Source organism: Drosophila nasuta, chromosome 3 (genome assembly GCF_023558535.2).
Source record: "Drosophila nasuta strain 15112-1781.00 chromosome 3, ASM2355853v1, whole genome shotgun sequence".
Classification (NCBI taxonomy): domain Eukaryota; kingdom Metazoa; phylum Arthropoda; class Insecta; order Diptera; family Drosophilidae; genus Drosophila; species Drosophila nasuta.
In genome coordinates, this window is record NC_083457.1 from 34,543,289 (window position 1) to 34,563,465 (window position 20,177).

Genomic DNA, 20,177 nt, shown 5'->3' on the forward strand with positions numbered 1-20,177 from the left:
CCTAAGCATTTTTCAAGTGCAGCGCCAAAAAGATTTTCAATTTCAAATACGAGAGTATTATATAAGCAATTGCAGTTGGAGCAGCCTGTGAAAACCATTTACACAGCTCACTCTGAGGACCATTTCATTATGGCCATTTGCAGCTGGCCAACAACGCTAAGTGATGAAACTGGTAATATTAAATATTTCTAGCGCTTTAAATTTCACTTTGCTTACAGTTTAAAGCTTTAAAATTTCCAAAATATTGTGGAGTACTTTAAAAATCTCTTTTGCCTTAAAAAATGCTGTAGAGCATTCAACAGTTTGTATCAATTATTGATGATATTTCTTTCTCTGCCACTCATCTTACTGCACATTCATAAAGTACATAATCATGTTCATGACGTGAGCTCAAGTGGGTTTGGGCTTGGGCTCAGTGTGGTGTGAGGATATTGTTGGTCATGGCTATGAATTCGGTTGGGAATGAGGAATGGGGACTGGGATTGGGGCGTCTGTGTTGTGAAAACTTAAACCGTAACAAGTATTTAAAAAGCACTTTAGCTGGAGCAGCCGAATGAAATGTATTTAAAAGCATATCGAAATTTATTGTTTATTTATATTCCATTGAATTTTGTTTATTCTGATTAATATTCAACCAAGCCCTGTTTCATAATCTTCCGCTTTATGGCGATGGCTTGCGAGTAGTTCTACGTGTGGTTCTACGTGACGTAGATCTACGAGAAGTACGACGAGTTGTCGGTCTACGAGAAGTACTCGATCTTCTGCGAGTGGTGCGACGAGAGGTTCGCGGAGTCGTACAACGAATGCAACGAGGCGTGATTCTGCGCCTCATTTTAGCCAACTCAGCAATTGTATCGCAAGTGAAGCGCCTACCAGGATCTACATAAATTCATAATTAGCTTGTGTGAAATGGAAAAAGGAAACTTCTCAACTTACTTTGACAGTAGAGACGTTGAATCTCGCATTGGGAAAGATTACGCCAGATCCAACGCTCCTCCACTTCCCTTGGACAATTGTTCCTATGATTAATTTCGTCTCGTTGGGGAACATTCCGCGCACAGTCTGTGCAACTCTTGTAGATCCTGTCGCAGTCTACGCTCTGTGCACTGATCTGTGCACAGCAGATGATTAAGCAAAGGGCAACTATGCTCTGGATATGCATTTTGACTGAGAGTAATCGATAACTGATAAATAAGTTGACTCAGAAACTAGCTTTTATAGCCCAGACACTGCTTTAGAATCAGGTCAACCAACAACAGCTTTTATCAAACAATGGCTATAGTAAGACATACAAAAGTATATCTGAATTACATCCATTGTTAAGCCGATGTAAGCCCAATCGACAGCTGTGCATAATAAATAATAATTGCATAACTTCCTTAACCCGATTCTGGACTATAAATACCTGACATTTTGGAAACTTTCAGTTATAGAATACGTCCAGTTCCATCATATAGCAATTATGTCGAAGTTTGTGCTGCTCTTGGGTAAGTTTTATAATAAATATCATATTAATTATCATAATTAAACTTATTTTATTTCTAGTCATCTGCTCCCTGTGTTTGCTGCAAGTCAAATCACAGGCGAATCGCAGGACATGTGAACAACTTACTCGTGTCTGTGAGAGAAATGAAACGAGAATCGGCATTGAAGATTCCGTCACTAAATATTTGAATGCCGAATGTCGCAGGAGAGATGTCAGATGGAAGAATATAACTCGTTGTCAGCTCGAACGCGCTGCTTGCGAATGTAAGTTACAAGCAAAACATACTTAAAATTATAAAATAATCAATATTTCATAATTTACAGTATCTTTGGTGGAATGCGGTCAATTGAGCTGTGCCAACATTGTCCGGGTCCTTCGACGTTAAATAATGAACTAAACAAATTTACAAATTAACGAAAATCTGTAAATTGACCAATAAACTACAAAATATATTTTCGTAGCATTAAATTTTTTTAACTTCAGTAAGCTTTTACTCTTTGTCGCTCTCGCAAATTTGAATGGAATGGTTTTTATAAAAGCATCAAAAGAATATTAAAGATTGTGACATAGATGTTCTATATTATTTAATGTTTGCAACTAGACTTGTTACTTTAAGGAATAGAAGGTTTGCGAGTAGATCTACGTGTTGTTATACGCGGCGGAGTTCTGCGGGTGGTTTGACGTGTAGTGGTTCTTTGTGTTGTAGAGGTGGTAGTGGTAGGTCTAGTAGAGGGTCGAAGAGTAGTGCGATGGGTAGTTCGACGAGTTGTATGGCGAGTGGTGCGGCGAGTCGTGCGGCGTGTGGGGCGACGAGTGGGGCGTCGAGTAGTTCGACGAGTTGTGCGGCGAGTTGTTCGGCGAGTGGGGCGACGCGTTATGCTGCGAGTAGTTCGCCGTGAGGTGCGTCGAGTAGACCGAGGAGGCTCGCAAGTGATGCAACGAGTCAAACGCCTGGGTTTCATATTAGCCATCTCGGCTATAGCATCACAAGTAAACTGCCTTCCAGGATCTACAAAGATGTATTAATAGCTTCAGCGCAATTAAAAAAAGGTCTTATTACCACTTACTTTGACAGTACAGACGTTGCATCTCACATTGTGTGAGATTGCGCCAGATCCAGCGTTTTTCCACCTCTTTGGGGCAGTTATTATTTTCTCGTTCATCTGTTTGAGGAACAGTTTTCTCACGTTTTATGCAGCTCTTGTAAATCTCATCGCAATCGATGCTCTGGGCACTAATCTGCACACTGCAGACGACCAAAGAGAATATAAGAATGTTCTGAATATGCATTGCAACTAAGAATGATTGATTGGTGGTATTAAAATGTGCTTTAGAGCGTGCTTTTATAGGCCGGGGAATGCTTAAGAATCAGGTCAGCCATCATCAATTGTTATAAGACTATCTGCACGTTTTATATATACCAAAAATAATCGAATTAAATCCATTGTCGAAAACATGTAAGTCAATTCGACAGCTGTCTTTATAACAATACCTGCAAGTCACTTCCTCAAACCGATTCTAGACTATAAATACCTGGTATATTGGCTGAGAACAGCTACAGAAGCTGTCATATTCCAACTCTTCATAATCATGTCGAAACTTGTGCTATTTTTGGGTAAGCCAGACAAAAGTGTCTTCTCAGATATCATACGTAAACTCTGTCATCTATGCACAGTCTTCTGCTCCTTGTGTTTGCTCCAAGTCCAGGCAGATCGCAGGATTTGCGAGCAGCTAACTCGCGTCTGTGAGAGAAATGAGCCGAGGATCGGCATTGAAGATGATGTCACCAAATATTTGAACGTCGAATGCCGAAGAAGAGATGTCAGATGGAAAAACATAACTCGTTGTCAACTGGAACGCGCTGCCTGCGAATGTAAGTTTAAAGTTAATACAAAACAACTTAAATTATACAAACATTGATTTACAGTATCTTTGGTGGAGTGTGGAGAATTGAGCTGTGCCAATATTGTCAAGGTATTACGACGTTGAATAATTAATAGATCAAATTGTGTAAAATGTGAAAATCAATTAAAATACAGCTGTTAACAACATTAGTCAACTCATTGTGAAATTATTTGAACCAAATCGAGCGCTTCTATTTTTAGTCGCTCTCGAGAATATCATTTTATTGACTCAAGTAATTATTAATACACAAGTTATGGAACTTTCCTGAATTTCTGCACTTCTGTTGTTGCTTATCAATCGACTGGCTCTCCAAAAATATCACACATCAACGACAATCACTCTAATTTGCCTAACTTCTGATATAAAATTAAGAAATAGAGTAAATCTAGCTTCTGCTCGCACTTCTTCTCCCACTTCGGGGGCAAACACAGCGAATTTTGAGCGCAGGCTGCAGCTGAAAAATGGTTGGCTTATCTATCTGTCTGTCTGTAAGAACTCACCACAGTCTAGACTTGCACTCAACAGCTGCAGGTGTAAACACAACCATAACTCACCATAGGCAGACAGCTAAGCTTTACGCTGCTCTGCTTAAATCACCACACCACAACAAAAGTAAACAAAACTTTTAGCGTTCTCGCAAGTAAACAAAACTTAATTAGATATAAGAGGCAGAGACTGAGAGCAATAGAGAGAGCGATCTTCATTCATACATACGTAATACTGTATACACAAGTATTGTGTGCGGCTGGTTGTCTGTCTGTCTGTTTGCCAGTCGATCTATCTGCTTAAATACACATGTGTGATAATAAAGATTGCGAGCCAAAAACAAAATTTTCTGCGGCTGTCAACATCTACGATACTGCTTAATATTGCTTTTGTTGTTCTTGTTGTTGTACATTTTTCACACACAAACAAATGAAACGTCGCGACGCCGCGTCGTAGTAGCAGTTGCTAAAGCTAAGGCACTGAAGCAGTGGTTAAAGCAACGATCCAGATAATAAGCCAGTTGCACGTCGAGTCGCAGACGCCCGGTTGACAGTTGTCGAGAGCCGTGTCTCAACGTCGCTTTGTATAGAGTATTGAGTTGAGTTGAGTTCAGAGTTGTGTTGAGTTGGAACCAGTCACGTTTCGTCCGTATTTCTGCAAAGGCGCGTACTCCAAACAAATGGGTGATATTGAACAAGTGACGTAGTGATTGATTAAGTGATTCAATGAGTGAGTGAGTGACCGAACGAGTGCAGCTGTTGCCACCAAGAAATGCTACCACCAACATGTCAAACATAACACTTATGCGTCTCACCAAATTGCAACCGCTCTTCCACATGGTGGGCAACAGCTACGCGGCGCTCGCTTCTGTCGATGTCGCCTTTCAACCAAACATTATTAACAATAACAACAACAACAACTACTACGTAAACTCTAATGGCAACAATGTCGAATACATTGCCAACAACAATCACAGCAACGAAAACTTTTTGGTACTTTTAGAAGAGAATTACAGCTATCGTTCCACATCGACCATTGTCCTAATGGTCGCCGCCTGGGTGCTCCTCATATTGGGCTTTGTTTTCTGCTGCTGTGCCGAGTGCTTTGGCATCAGCGTCTGGCGGGGGAAGAAGCGTGCCAGCATTTCGCTCAGTGGTGTGGAGAGCGGCGCTGCCGCCAGCAACGTCGCTGCCGCCGTCAATGCCGACGAGCTGAGCGACCTTCATGCAGGTGAGTTTTAATTCACGAGAGCTTTTAGTGGGTAACGAAGCGAGCGCAAAAAGCATGGCATACTTTTTGGCGCGGCTGAGAAATGGCACTGCAAGTACAACAACAACAACAATGAAGACAATGAAACTTTATCTCATTTGCTTGCACACACACTCGCAGCAGCATGCTTTCTCCCTCCCTTGCGACAATGCAGACATATTTCAAAAACACAAAACTGCAACAATAAGCGAAAAATACAAACACAAAGAAAGTAACGAAGTGTTAATGCACTTACTTAAAGTGCAATTTAAGTGGATGACATGGAATAGCAAATTAAAGAATACTAATATATAAATCTCGCATTTTTAAATTTTAAATAATTAATTATCATTCCTTAATGATTTACAAATTTAAAAATTTACCACTAAAAATTACTTTAAAGTTTTGAATCTCTAATTTTAAATAATCAAGTAATTTTTGCAATATCTACAATTCATAGTCAATTTAAAGATTTTCATTACTGTAGTCATTGTTATTATAACTGAGCAAAATATAAATAAATAAAATATTTCAAAAATCGGAATTCATTCCCCAATAGCACAGTCGAGTTCTTCCCCAAAATACTTTATGATTTTAAACAAAAATATTCACTAAAGTATTATATATTCGTGCAAATTCTTGCAAAAGTTTCGAGTTAAGACTCTCATCAGTTTGCATTGAACGAGTCCAACTATAAATTCCATGGGGAAGCACTTGCCAAATATACGAAATATGTGAGCGGCAAACAAAACTGCAATTTCTCTGGGGTAAGTTAGGGTATACGAGTCCGAGCACCAGAACACACATTTGTAAGGGCTGTCAATGCGTTCAACTGCCACTGCTGAACTACTTTCTAAGCGAGAACTTCGTATGCAAGCGCTGGGAGACTCATGCAAATGTGTTCTGCAGCGACTGCAATTTGTTTTTGTTGGGTCACCAGCACCAGCTAGAACTGAGAAAAAGGAGGAAGTGTAGGTCGCTGTGTATTTGCCTCATCGATAACATAAAATATTTAGCCATTTTTCGTATCTCGTTTTGGTTTTGTTATTGGCAAATTTGACATGCGTTTTGACTGAAATTGGCTTTTGGCCAAGTCAACGAGCGTTAGATGCACACGTACAGCCATAGACATCAATTGCCCATATTTTTGGCATCATTTTGAGTTTATGAACGCCTCCCTAAGCCACACTCTCAACACACACCACAAACAATCAAATGCACCATGCAGTTATCGGTTGCAACTTGTGCAATGTGTAATGTGCAGTCTATAGTCTATAGTCTGCATTTGCGCCTCCCCCTAAAATTCTCAAAGATATTGGGTTTCATTAGGCCAATACTCTTGCACAGCATAGCATCGTATCGTATCGCATCGAACTAGTGGCAGAGTGCATTGGCATCAGCAGTCAATGGGTCATTAGACGTTCATATCGATAACGCAAAATTTGTTTGCAAATTTATTTGGCCCAATGGCAACAGCTACGGCTACAACTACAGTTGTAGCTAGGGCTATAACCTATCTTTTGGCCAACGGCTGTTGGGATTTCTCTCGAATTGTGGCTTTAAGTGGCTTTCAATTGTTGCATACTTCGTCGGCATGTTGCAGGCTGCAAGCTGGCCTTTTGTGCAACTAAATCGATACATTTTTGTGCAACAGCAAAACTTCCATTCTATTCTGATTTTCTGCAAATAAGTTATGTTGCCGTTAAGCCAAAGGTTGGTTTAGGCCATGCCAAGGAGACGATGCTGATATTGTAATTAAAACTGGATATGAATGCGTTTAAAAATAAATTGTCTGAATTTTTGAATTATTACAGTATTTTAATTGGAATTCATATGAAGGATTTTTACAAATTTAGAGCTTATCATAAAGGCACATTTTTGAATCGATTATAAAAGGTTGATACATACTTTTAGTTAATCGATTACTAACGATTGAAAACGATAACATATTTTAAACCGATTATCAATGATCAATAGAGATAACATACATAAAATCGATTAATAAATCATTTATTAATGATCGATAATAATAACGTACATTAAATCTATTATTAATTATCGATAATTGAAACATTTTCAGCTTATACCGTTTTCCTCATCTTTGCAATCGATATCAAGAATCACATTGCCGAACTCGTTTTTAAGATGACCCAAACAATGTTATCGAAACGACAACGGCAAATCATGAAAGGTTATTGTGATGCGGCCATTGCGTTGGCAATATAAACCGTAAGCCGTAAGCACTCAGCTGAAAGCTGAGTAAGTAATCGATTTGCTGTCCTCCCATCGCTAACCCCCATCTCTTGGCCATCTCGATGCATGCACTTGAGCGCACTGGCCCATTTCGATAACTGCATGAGACCCGCCTTAGTGTGTCATGCGATAAATTCTTGCACTTTCCGACTTTAGCAAAACCCCAACAAAAACGTGGCCCAAGTTAATAGCCTATAAAGCGAAGTAGAGCGCACTGGAAAGAGACAGATGGCCATAGAGAGAGAGTGAGTGGGAGCGAAACTTTAAGTTGCAGCCATAAAAAATTGCGAAAGTCACAAATGTTTTATGAAACTTTCTCATTTTATTTAGCCTTTTATATATATATTATATATCAGCGCCTTGTGCATCGACTGCAACACAATTCGCTGCTGCACAAGTTTTTAATAAAACTTCTGTGGAGCAATTGCTGCGATACCTATTCCCCCGCTTATTCCTCTCTCGCTCTCTCTTTGGTATCTAGGGGGGTATCAACTACAGAGCTCTGCTCAGAAATTCATAACCGCATTTCTCGCAGCTCCTGGCAAACCGAGCAGCAGGCGCAGTTGTACATACCAATTACTTACATATCGACAATATGGCTGAGACAATAACTGAGTGCACCCTCGAGTCTCGCTTCTAGCCTTTATTCTTGCCTTTCTCTCTCTCTCTCTATTTCTATTGGGGCACAGCTGATGCAGCTTTGGCGTATAATAAGTTTTTTGTCTCTCTGCCGCACACACAATGCCAGAAGATTCGCACATTGCAAATGCTGCTATGCTTGCCAAGTGCTTGCTTCTCTTTAGTTTCTCAATTTAATCTATAATTCAGTTGAGCATACCCTACAAATGAACACAAATATTTGGTGAGCTATAATAATCTGCTAACCATTTCTGTTATGCTTAGTCTTGTTAATCTTTAAGCTGTAAACTAAGTTCTGTTGTTCTTTTAAATTTAATTCAAGTTGTAAATAATTCGATAATTATTTCACAATAAATTAAATTTCATAACTCTTATTACGATAGTAATAGGTGCGATCTTTCTGAACTTGCTTTCTACTAGTTTTCTTTTGTTAAATAGCAAGGCTTCTGCATTTAATATAAATAAAAGACAAGTATAAAAAACAATCATAACTATTTTATATCCCATCAAGTATAATTGGACATATGAGACTGCCTTTCAGAAATATTACTCATACCTCTAGGGTATCTAAGATACTTGTGTTCTTTTTCAGCATGTCTTTTAAATTTGCTTTTCTTTTTTATTTATAATGGAAAAATATTCACAGCTTTATTTGCTGTTTATGCGCTTCATTGGACTTGCTTCCCGCTCTCTCTTCGTTTCAGCTCCCTCTCCTGTTCACGCTTGCCACGCTTGTTTATTCGTGTACATCATTTTTTACGGGGCACTCATCAGCGTCGGATTGGAGGATTGGCGGAGGATTGGGTGGCGTTAGGTTGAGCGGCTGCTTAGTTAGTCCTTCATGGCACTTTGATTGCTCATTTGGCATTTATTTGATGACGCCAAGAGTCGGCCTTCCATTTCCAGCCCATCTCCCCAGCAAACTCCCAGTCTTAAATTATTCATTCTGCGTGTCTCCTGCGAGGAGCAGCCTGCAGCATCTACAGCTGCTGGAGCTGTCGAGCTTTCGAGCTGCTGCTGCCCACGTACAACAGCAACACGCGTTGAGAGAGCATTGCGAATTTTTAAAATATTCATGTCCTGCCGCTGGCATCGTTGGCCAAGTTGCTCGCTGAAAACATCATCGGACCGGGGACTTAACTAAATGTGCGTAATTTTTACCGACAGCGCATTGAAAATATCGCTCACAGCTATCGCTCTATACGTGAGCTTGCAATTTGCCCCAACATAATATAGGATTTGCCGCCTCTTTAGCTCCAAGTTGTGTGTATTCGAATCTTGGAAGTGGCATTCAGGCTAAAAACGATTCAAGCAGCTGGAGAAATTTAAAAATTTAATGTTTCTACCCAGCACGAAGTTGAAAATTTTAAAATAAAAGTGCTTGTCTTGATGCCCAATAACTTGTTTAAACAAAGAACAATAAAGATATTTTCATTTGTTTTCCTCAATTTGCAACTATAATCCTCTTACTCAAATTTGATTTTAAGCACAGATAACTTTGGCTACAAGTCAAAGGAATATTTGATTAAAGAGCAAGTTTTAAATTTGAATTTGCTAATCCCAACACTATGCTGTCAGCTTCAATTTATTTTGCAATTTCTGATACTCAAACAACATTGATTTCACTGTTGAAACATTTGATTAGGTTTATTTGCTTCATTTTCGGTTCACTCTAATCATTCCCTCTCTGGATTTTCTGCTTCGAACTGTGAGCTTGATCTTGAGCTTCGACATTTCGTCTAATTTGTATTTATTGTACAACATTTTTTGTCAAATTGTGCATAAAATTTGCATTTTTTATTAACGCTGTCCACTCTGTCACCGAGCAACGGAGAAGCCAAAGCAACAGCGAGACAACGAGGAGTCAATAAAGAGAAAGAAAAGCGAGAAACGAGAAATGAGAAAAGTAGATGTCGACAGACAATTTCACACGTTCGCTGGCTGATTGTGGGTAAATTTTATTGATTGTTCGCCGAGCAGAGACAACTAAGAGACTGAGTACTCATAGTCATTCATAGTTATTCGCTGTTGCACTCGTATTCGTATTGAGGTCAATTGGTTTTCCAGGTCTCGCTTAAAGTCTGGCCAGAGTTCGGGAGTATTTGAAGTTGACATTATGCAATTTGATTAAGTTGTATTTAATTGCTTTCGTTGTGTGCAGATAAATAAATGCAAATTGCTTTGGTTTCGTTTTGTAGTGTCATTTATGATAATTAATTATATTAAATGCATGTATTGATGGTTTTTGTTATTATATGTATATGTATGTATGTATATCGCTGGACTGAATTGTGTCATTTAAAATGCACCACGAATAAATTCTGACCGACATATCGCATTTTAAATAGTTCGTGCAATGCCTCGTTTTGTACGATTTTAATTATTTGCAGTCATGCAATAATATTAAATAACATTTGATAGCTGGCGGGTGCCAAATTTCACAATGATATATTCAAATTTGTCGAACGAATACCTTGATTACTTGATAAAGTAATTAGTCTTTACGAGTTCAGCTCTGAATATTTTACATTAATATCTATAATAGCCTTAAACAATAAAGTAATAACTTTTCTTTTTTATAACCCTTTAAATTTTATATTCTAGCTTAAATTAGAATAACAGAACTTTTACTTTTTTCGAGCTATTAAATAATTAAATCCTAGCACGCACTTCATAAACTAAAGTACTTTTAATAATACTATAAGCCATTGCTATTATGACGCTAGAGCAATTTAACTTTATAGTTCACAAAAGTTAGAGTAATAGTATACAATTAAATAGGAAAGCCTTGCCACAAGTATGTGAACTTTCAGCAGCACAATATATTCAATACGTATTAAACTACAGCGCACTTAACATTTTGATAAGTTCGAGAGAGTTTATAATGCGTATCAGCTGCTGAGTTTCACTCTGTGAAGTGCACTCACTCACTCATCCACTCACTATACTCACTTATTAAAGAGCTTTCTTTCCCCCAGCTGGCTGCTGTCGGCTGCCGCCCACATTTGGCACGCCTACTTGGCTGGCTTTCAACGTAAATTACCATAATTCGCGCTTTCAAAAGGCGCACACTTAACCTTTAATTAAGATACTCGAGAACTTTTCAATATTCCGCTTCACAGTGGGGCCATGGCGCCGCGATGGCGCACACTTTCCTTTCCTTCACCAAACACAAACACAGACACAGGCACACATGCACACTCTGACACTCGCACTCACACTCTCACATGTCAAGGCATTGCAGTTTGCCATAACGAAATTAACGCCACGCTACGCCAGCAGCGCTGCAAAGTATGCAACATAAATTTTTGCGCCGCGCCAATAAAAATAATTGAAGCAAAATGCGCCACACACACAAACACACACATCAGTTGTGGAGTTCGGAGTGTGGTGAATTGGTGGGGAGTAGGTAGCTCGCTGCGTATGTGTGTGGAGCGAGGTGGGAAACTGGGTTGGAGTTGGGCGGCAATTGCGGTAGTTCAACTCCAATGAGACTGCAACAAGACTCCGATGGCAATTTTACTTTTATTGCGCGTCGCTTGACGTTGACTTTTAAGTGTCTGACGCTTTGTTGTGGGCGCCACAGCTTGTTGTCCCGTTCTCCCTTTTGTTATTGCTGTGCATTATTGTTGTCTTGTTGTTGGTGTTGTTGTTGTCAGTTGTTGTCATGCCCATGCCCATTCATCGTCAGCTCGCTTGCGCTTGTTTTCATTTCCGCTGCGCTTATCACATTATTGCAAGCTCATTGCCGGCTTCTCTTTTGATTCCTTTCGGGGGCTCGCACTATCAGTCAACTTGCCTTTGCCTTTGCTTTTGCTCTTGCTTTTCCTTTATGACGTCACGTCAGTGCAGCTGTAATGCAATCGCAGAATGTTCTCTAGCTCGTCATATCATTCACAAGGGTTGCCCAGCAACAATGCTGACGAGAAAAATGAAATGACAACTTATCTTAGGGGTTTCTTATTAGCTAAAGCAAAGAAAGATGATGCAAGAACGTTCGTTTTATATTAAATTTTGGCTGAAATTGCAAAACTACTTCTCATAAATATTTCTTAGCAGCATATTTCTTAATAGCAAAAGTTAATTGAGAGACATTTTTTTATTTGTACAATTTACTTTACTATAACTTAAATTTAACCTAAAATTATTTTATATTCATAAATCTTTAGCAAAAGAAATTCTTTAAACCTTCACTCCAACCTTCCTAAAACAACTGTGAAATACAATAATGATCAAACAAATAATCAAAATTAACAATGATAATAAAATTCCCCATCTCTCCACAATTTACACGCCTTGCTGCGTTCTTTAAATTATAAATAGACCTATATCGATTCAGTTCTGTCTGTTGTGTCTCAAACCCCTTAATGTCCTTGGCGCTGAGCCCAAGTCGAGGAGCAAAGTAAATAAATTTGATAATCGATTTCTCAGCTCAATGATTGTTCAACTTTTCAGAAGTCAATTTGAATGTAGGAAAAAGTGTCCCTAAGAGTTTGTCAAACTGGCAGCTTAGCGAGTACCGAACAGAGCGCACATTTTGCATAGAACATTAATAAATAATTTGGGCTTTTTTGGTGTGAATGATTTTCATATAAATCCCCGTCCAGGCAGCTGCCTCACAATCCCTTGTTCCCTCTCTCTTTCTCTCTCTCTGGATGTGAATGTGTCCTGTGTGTAACGTTTGTCTACTTTGCAGCTCATGTAATATTCATGATTATTTGAAATTTGCGCTTCGTTATCCTTTATCCTTTTTATGTGCAGCACACAGACACAGACACAGTCACAGACAGCGACAAGACACACGACAATCATATGTTAACGCGTCTGTTCGTCTTCTGTGTTTGCACAGATACTGTACAAGAATACACACAGGACAAACACTCGCACAGCATGCAGACTGGGGATGTGTCTCCTTCCCTCCTTCCCTCTGTGTGTGTGTGTGGTGTCCTTGCATATCATCAGCCTTTAGTCGCCAGCTAACGTAATCGGTTTTCACTGGCTGCGAGCAAGCGGGAGGACGGGAGAGCTCGTCGCCTGGGGAATTCCAACAACGGCATTGATAGCTCAACGCAACCCAGAGCTTCAGAGTCCATCAATATGCCACCCTGTCAGCTGCTTTGCATCCTTCCCCCTTCTCCCTTCTCCCCTCTCCCATTGTTGCTCTCCCTATACTCTCAACAAACTGTTGCGTTTCTCTCCTTCTCGCACCCTCAACATTCTCCTGGTTGCGTTTTTATTTGTCACACGTTTGACGACGCCATATTGTCACACACACACACACACACATACACACACTCATACATCTCTGTCTATGTGTGTGTGTACTTCCGTTTCAGCGCCTTATCAGCTGTCGCTGTCTCCCTTGGCGCGCTTTTTGTGCAAGTTTATGCAACGCAACGCGAAACGAGCAACATTCAACGCTGCTGCAACATGCCACTTCCAACGGTGGCAAAGTCAACCGCTTTTGTTAGGACTTAGGAGGGCGTCACTGTCACTGGTGTGGAAGAGGGCGTGGCACGCTGTCTGCTCGCATTGCGATAAAATTGTGTGTGAGTGGAACGCAAGCGATTGCTTCGGCTTCTTCTCCGCAAGTTTTGTTGACAAACTGAAAAACAATTATGATTGATTGTTCAACAGCGACTAAAGATTGCCGCCACGCCACACACCGGACAAGTGGCAGGTAGCAGGTGGCAGATGGCAGGTGGCATGTGGCAAGGTGAACTGCCAGCAAAACTTGTCTGCAACTTGATTCAAGTTGTCTGCATAGATCGAAAATTAAGATACACCCACGCTATCAGTCTGAAGCCAACAATATTCAGTCGGAAGTTGGTTGAATGAAACTAGTTCTTTGAGCCGGAAAACAGAAATTTAAAGCAACGGAACTAGTATTTAATAACCAATATTAAATATTATTCAATTCTACAACAATATATGTGTAATGTAGTTGAATTCAATCAATATATGTATTCATGGATGAAGCTTAATTAAATTAACAACTCTTTCAATAGTTCACGAAAAAAAAATGTATAAACTGCATTTTTAAATTGCTCTCTGTAAATTTGAGTCACTTTATTGAATTAGGAAAAAGGAGAACTATTTGATACGAATAGTTGCTAAATAGTTGCTATAACTTATTTAAATAGTTAAACTATGCAAATAGTTTCAATTCTTCTGAAACTTGTCATTGAAATCGAAAGTTATAAGCACTTTAAAATAAATAGAATAGTATTTTATTTACAATATTTTGTGAATTTAAAACATCTGAATATTTTTCTTCAATCTTCAGACCACTTAAAATGGTTAAGGTAATTAGATGAGAGCTATTTTTAAATAAAATTTTTATTTTAAAACAGAAATTGCTTTACAAAAAAAGGATTTCTAGAGAAAATTTCTAGATTTACAGATGTTATAAGATTCGTCTGCATGATCTCTGCAAGGATTATTATTTTTATCGTTCTGTCTTAATACGCATATATTTCCAAGACGGAACTACGAACATCTGGTGCGTTGTATCAATCAAACATCTCTGAATGCAATTCAATGTCGAATCCTTTTGTCTAAGGCGACACGCAAACTCCTTTTGGGGCCCAAGAGATATTAGCAATGCTACAATCTTATCAAGCGCAACATGCCGCATCTCACGGTATATCCTACCCAAGGAACACATGCTCAATCGGTTCAAAAAAAAGGCAACAACAGAGAATAAAAAAGGGGGAATGAGAATAGAAAAGGATACAAGAAAATGCCGTCAGTTGTTGCCGCTGCCGGAGATAGCTGTTTAAGCCAATTTGTAAACCATCAAATCGCGTTAAATGCGCTTTTCCGGTCGCAGCCGATGCCGATGTCGATGTGGATGTGGATGTAGATGGGTAAAGAGCCCCTCGGTATCTGCTTGAAAAATCTCTCATTGTTATTGTTTTCTTTGCTAAACGGAAACGGTTAGGCACCCCTCGCAAAAGGCACTCACGGCACAGCACAGCTCGGAACTGAGACTGCGACTGTGCGTCTGTTGTGTTATTTTGTGGTGTCTGCCTTTGCGCCTCAGACTCCAGACAACAACAGGTACACACAAGGATACAGCAAGGATCTGAAGAGACTGAGAGAGGTAGCTAGAGACTCGCACAATCGTTTGCGCTTCTTTTTCATCTATTGCTCGGGTTATTCATATATTGATTTGTTTGCCTTTTGGCTATATTCACTCTTGTACGGCACTTTGTGCTCTGTGTGAGAACAGGAAATTGAAAAGGGGGCCGCACGAAGGGGCAACAACTTCAATAGCGAGAAGTTATGCAAAATGAAAATGCTATTCAATTATCGATCCCATATTCCATATCCCATAGAGCGGATTGTCACCAAGCAACTTTAAAGGCTCATTCACTGACGCTGACCTCATTGCCACCACTCGCCGTCAACTTCCGTTGCGGTGCATTCAGCCAGAACCGTGACTGAGGCGGAGACCAGAACAACCGAATGACTGAATGACCGAATGACAAAGGTGCAAAACCCCTGCCCTCTCTCTCTCTCTCTCTCTCTGTGCTCCCTCCTCTTGATGCCACGCTCATTAAATGCCTGAAAAATGAGCGAGTAATTTACGAGCTGTTTGTCAACAATGTCCACAATAGAACCCAGAAATCTACTTTTGTATTTTCATTATTGTTAATATTCTATTAAAAAACAAGGAACCCATGCTTAAAACTAGAACTCGACACGGGAACGGAAACTAAAACTGATGCGTAATGAGGCGTTTGATCATTTCCGCTTTGCATCAAATTGAAATTTACATGAGCAGCAGGATTTTAACATACAAATCGTATTACTGTCAATGCAACTGACAGCAGCCAATATATTGTACTTTATAAGGCAATAGCTGCGCTGAATGTTTTTCTTTAGGAAGTGACCCTTTAGTAAGGAAATGGTAGTATATTATCACTATCAATTTAAAGATAATATGATAAAAGGAAGGTCAATTGCTTTCGTTTAGTTTTCTTCCTCCTTCTTTAATACATTTTCCTTACTTCTTCTTTTCAACGTTTTTTTATACTTATAAATTCTATTCTGTGCGTCTTATTAAGCGCTTTCCTAAGGAACTGCTTCGAACACATTAGGATTAAAATAATAATATCAATATCCTAAGTGTGAAATCCTTAGAATTGATTTCTTATTTTTAAGAAACAATTCTTTTCTTTCCTTCTATATTTCCTAAGTTTACCAACAAATTTTCTTTACTTTTCTGAGTATATGAGTACATAAAGATAGAGTTAATATAGAAACTTGGAAGAAATAACCGGAATCATATTTTATTTTCACTTTTCTTTGTAAATCTAAAAATAATCCTTCATTGTACTATCTTTGTAAATTATAATAACTCAAAGGTAAACATTTTTATAATATACAATCAATCATTAAATATTTTTAATTCCAATAATAAATTTTTTTATGATAAGTACTTTCTCGTCTCGCATTTTAATCGATTAAAGTCTAAATAGTTTCCGCCTATTTTCACTCTTAGTAACGCCTTCGACGATCAAAAGTCAACAGAACTGGCTAATTCATTTACCAAATAAGCTTGCGCATTAGGTAAATAAAATAAAAATGCTTCGCACTATAAAACCGACTAGGAAATACCTTTAAAATAATAATTTATGACAACTGCTGTCAACGCAATAGGCAAATTTGTTTAGTTGAAGAAAGCCAACTCAATTTGGTCTTGGGAAAAACTCACACCTGACCTTGCTGATAAGTTTTATGCCTCACCAGACCAGAAAGAACTATAAATAGATGCGCTGTAAAACAGGAGAGAGCAGGTGTGTATATGACTAAAGTGCAAACAAAGATGACGTACTGTAAAGAGTATTCAACTATGACTCGCTGTAAACATCAAGTCAAGATCTATCCAAAGGGTTAATAACACAACATGCTAATCAGCATGACTCGCCGACAGACGAATTCCGAACAAAGTGCAAAGAGAATTCCACAGATTGGCAAATTACACAATGAAACGCATAGTTAACTGATGGATTTACGATCACATATTCCGGTGGCATTAAGTCATTAACGGCTTTATCATCGTTATCAAGCAGCTATATTATAACCAGACCTGTTGGCGCTTGACTCACTTACTTACTTCAGCATCATATGATATGTGAGCTATGAGCTTAGGTCCCATGATTAAATCAAGTACAGTTTAGCGGGTAATTCACGCATGCGCAACCAGTTTAGACACCAGTTGAATGCTCGTTGCCTGGCACCGATCAACAAAAAAACGAAGCTGTCTACAAAAACGGTGGCTAATAATGACTTGCACAACTGTTTTGATGATTGTTGTTATTATTATTATTATCATTTCTGTTGCTTCTCTGAAGTAGCACTGTGGTGAGTTTGTGCTCCTATTCGATCTAGTCTGAGAAAGAACCAATCAACTCCTTAAGGGTGCGAAAACTAGCACACCAATAGAATATCATAGCCAAGACATAAACCTTAACTGTGCTGTCAGTTGTGAACTGTGTTGTGGTGGATGATCTTTCGATTGTGGACATCAACCCAGGAAAGTGTCCTGCTAATAGTGCTGACTTTTAATAATCTAGAAATACGCCTCACAGATTTTCAAGGGTCTAATTAACTTGGCAATGTATGAAAGCAAAGTTTTTGCACTTATTGTTTTACCCCACCCAATAATTGCATGGCGTGGACGTAAACAGAAAACCAGTTGAAACCAAAATCTGTTGATAGTTTCAGCAATTTATCAGCTTGGTTTAAATGCTTATTTCTCACATATTTCATCTCGTATTTGCACAATTGCAAAAGTCAAATAATAGTAAACAAAGTGCAATCAATGGCATCGCCTAAGGGTAATAAATAACACATACTTATACTCATATTACGAGTGCTACTTAACACATATTTATAATTCTGGTCTGCCTCATTTGATATACGCGTTGATGACAATCGGGTATTCGAGTTGTCAAGATAATAAACGACACTCCAGATAAGCATCCGGTGCCATAGAATGCAGCCGCCCCACTCATAAATCATGAGAATTTCGCACAGAATCAGTTTCAGTTTCAGTTCAGTTCTTATCAGCAGCACTCAAGACTTGGTTAAAAACCCACCTATCACAAACAGTCAACAATAATTTTTGATAGATGCACACAGCTCACCCACACACACACACACTCGCAGATAAACAAATTATAACAAAATTTATGAGGCATATTATCAGTTCTATTTAAATCGAAAGCATCTGCCATATCTGCAGGGTATATGCAACGTTCGTGTGTGTGTTTGAATTAAATTACCCGCAATTTAACATGATTTACTAAAATACGATAGATGCGCGCTTATTGTTTAATTTGCTTTTTATTTCCGTTTAACGCGTTAGTATTATGTCCCATTAAATGTAATTTATTAATTAGCCATGGATATGCACTCCATGTACGAGTACGAACTCGAGTACTTTTATTGTTCGAATCGAGGCTAATTTACATGCACTCTTAATACAATAGATGCATATACAATATGTGCCATTTAAATAGAGCTTAGGGCCAATCAATTGAGCTTAAATGAATGTTTAACGTGCAATAAATAGACTCAGCATTAATAATAAACACTTTATTGTATTTATTGTTATGCATAAAAATGTTGCACTCGAAAAAAATGCCCTTACTTATGGCCTTGAACTCTTCTGAATGTAGTTCACCAAATCAATTAACTAAAGTGGGAATTTCATTGTGAGAGGTTGATAAACATATAAAAGACGCAATAGGGAAAACCTTAAATAGAAAGTAGAATTAGGACTGTTTCTATTATTTTATCAATTCAAAACACATTTTTGTACTAATTGTTTAAGAATTAAAATAGTAATTCTAAGTCTCTTAAAACAACTGTTTTTGGCTAGCAAATTTAAATCCAAATTGGTCAGCAAAATCCGTGCCAAAATAAACACTTTGGAATCGAGGTGTTTTTCCGGATGTCTGATTAAGTGAGCACCTAATGAAAGCTGACAAACTTTTTGGGAAAATTCGAAATTTCAATATCGCAGCAATGCCAGTTGTGGGTGTGTGCTAGAAGTAATTGATTACACATGTATTTATACCACGTGTAAACGATGTTCATTTTTTTTTAAGTACTGCAATCAATCCGAATCGCAGAGAGTCGAGTTCAGTTGCGTCGAGTCGAGCGGCGAGCTGATAACTCAAATCATGTATCACTAAGCTGTGTAGAATGTTAATTGGATTTGATGCCTGAACACACCCACAGAATGCAGAGTGCATAGCAGAAAGATACCCTGTAAAATTATTAACTGCAACGGACAGCAACTGAAACGAATCTTATCTCAATTATCAATTAATAATGCGAAATACGCCTTCTGTTTAGTTTTACAGGGTATCATTTATTCAAATATACGAATGGAGTCTATTGCGGCTTTATGCAATGATTACAATTACAACAAAAAAATTTAAATAACTTGCAAAATATTGCGCAAACAATGCGAATACATAGAACGAATGCTGAATGCTGAATGTGCATTGAGCGTAATTACGAGTGCCGAGCATGAATGCTGCAACAGCAACTGCAACTGCAACGACGATTGTGATTGTAAGTTTTGATTATCATTATGGCCACGCCTATGTGGGCATTATGCAATTGCATTAAAGCGATGCCACAATTGCCATGCAGCAATTTAACGCAGCTATGCAACCATGCCACACACCGCGCCCACTCTCACCTCAAACCTCGTGCCACACAAAACGCATTATCGATGTTGCAGCCGCAAATTGCACAAATCGAATTGAACGGAATTTTGGCAATAAATTTATACAAAATAATTAAATGCAAATTTTAATCAAGAGACATGCGAAAAGCCAAGACAACCATGAATTTATTAGTGACTAAAATATACTCAGTAATATTCAATTATATATTATATTAAATATGAAATTTATAACACAAAATTTATAGTCTCAATTACCCATTTCAAATCACAAACTCACAGCTGTCATAGAGTATTATTAAAGCATTGTTTTATGCTTCATCAGTTGTTCAAAAGGTTCGAAAACGCATTCAATTAATTGTAAATAATGTGCATAATTCACAAATGTTGCCTTCGAGCATTAGAACTGCATTTAAATAATTAAATATTTATTTAAAATTAAAAATAAAA

At 38.4% G+C, this 20,177-nt stretch overlaps 5 protein-coding genes across 6 annotated transcripts in view; 3 read left to right on the top strand and 2 right to left on the bottom strand.

The window, feature by feature from the left end:
• Positions 1–521: 521 nt before the first annotated feature.
• On the bottom strand, positions 522–1,196 carry LOC132792701 (uncharacterized). The gene is made up of 2 exons (XM_060802149.1): positions 937–1,196; positions 522–879 (listed from the first exon to the last, which is right to left on the bottom strand). Exons 1-2 carry the CDS (start codon positions 1,160–1,162, stop codon positions 662–664), a joined length of 444 nt encoding a protein of 147 aa, XP_060658132.1. The 5' UTR covers positions 1,163–1,196; the 3' UTR covers positions 522–661.
• Positions 1,197–1,416: 220 nt separating this feature from the next.
• LOC132788190 (uncharacterized) lies at positions 1,417–1,871 on the top strand. The gene is made up of 3 exons (XM_060795522.1): positions 1,417–1,487; positions 1,546–1,749; positions 1,810–1,871. The coding sequence occupies exons 1-3, from the start codon at positions 1,463–1,465 to the stop codon at positions 1,869–1,871; spliced, it is 291 nt and encodes a 96-aa protein (XP_060651505.1). The 5' UTR covers positions 1,417–1,462.
• A 120-nt stretch (positions 1,872–1,991) lies between these two features.
• LOC132791449 (salivary glue protein Sgs-3-like) lies at positions 1,992–2,852 on the bottom strand. The gene is made up of 2 exons (XM_060800373.1): positions 2,554–2,852; positions 1,992–2,495 (listed from the first exon to the last, which is right to left on the bottom strand). Exons 1-2 carry the CDS (start codon positions 2,774–2,776, stop codon positions 2,098–2,100), a joined length of 621 nt encoding a protein of 206 aa, XP_060656356.1. The 5' UTR covers positions 2,777–2,852; the 3' UTR covers positions 1,992–2,097.
• A 202-nt stretch (positions 2,853–3,054) lies between these two features.
• LOC132791450 (uncharacterized) lies at positions 3,055–3,532 on the top strand. 2 transcript variants are annotated; one of them, XM_060800375.1, is made up of 3 exons: positions 3,059–3,101; positions 3,162–3,359; positions 3,414–3,532. In XM_060800375.1, the coding sequence occupies exons 1-3, from the start codon at positions 3,077–3,079 to the stop codon at positions 3,473–3,475; spliced, it is 285 nt and encodes a 94-aa protein (XP_060656358.1). In that variant the 5' UTR covers positions 3,059–3,076; the 3' UTR covers positions 3,476–3,532. The 2 variants fall into 2 exon arrangements, with proteins under 2 accessions (XP_060656357.1, XP_060656358.1); XM_060800374.1 differs by having other exon boundaries at positions 3,055–3,359.
• An 858-nt stretch (positions 3,533–4,390) lies between these two features.
• Positions 4,391–20,177, top strand: part of LOC132791259 (uncharacterized) — a 40,048-nt gene continuing 24,261 nt past the window's right edge. The window contains exon 1 of the mRNA XM_060800109.1: positions 4,391–5,107. Within this exon, the coding sequence (XP_060656092.1) occupies positions 4,663–5,107 (445 nt within the window). The 5' untranslated portion in view covers positions 4,391–4,662. The remainder of the gene's footprint in view (positions 5,108–20,177) is intronic.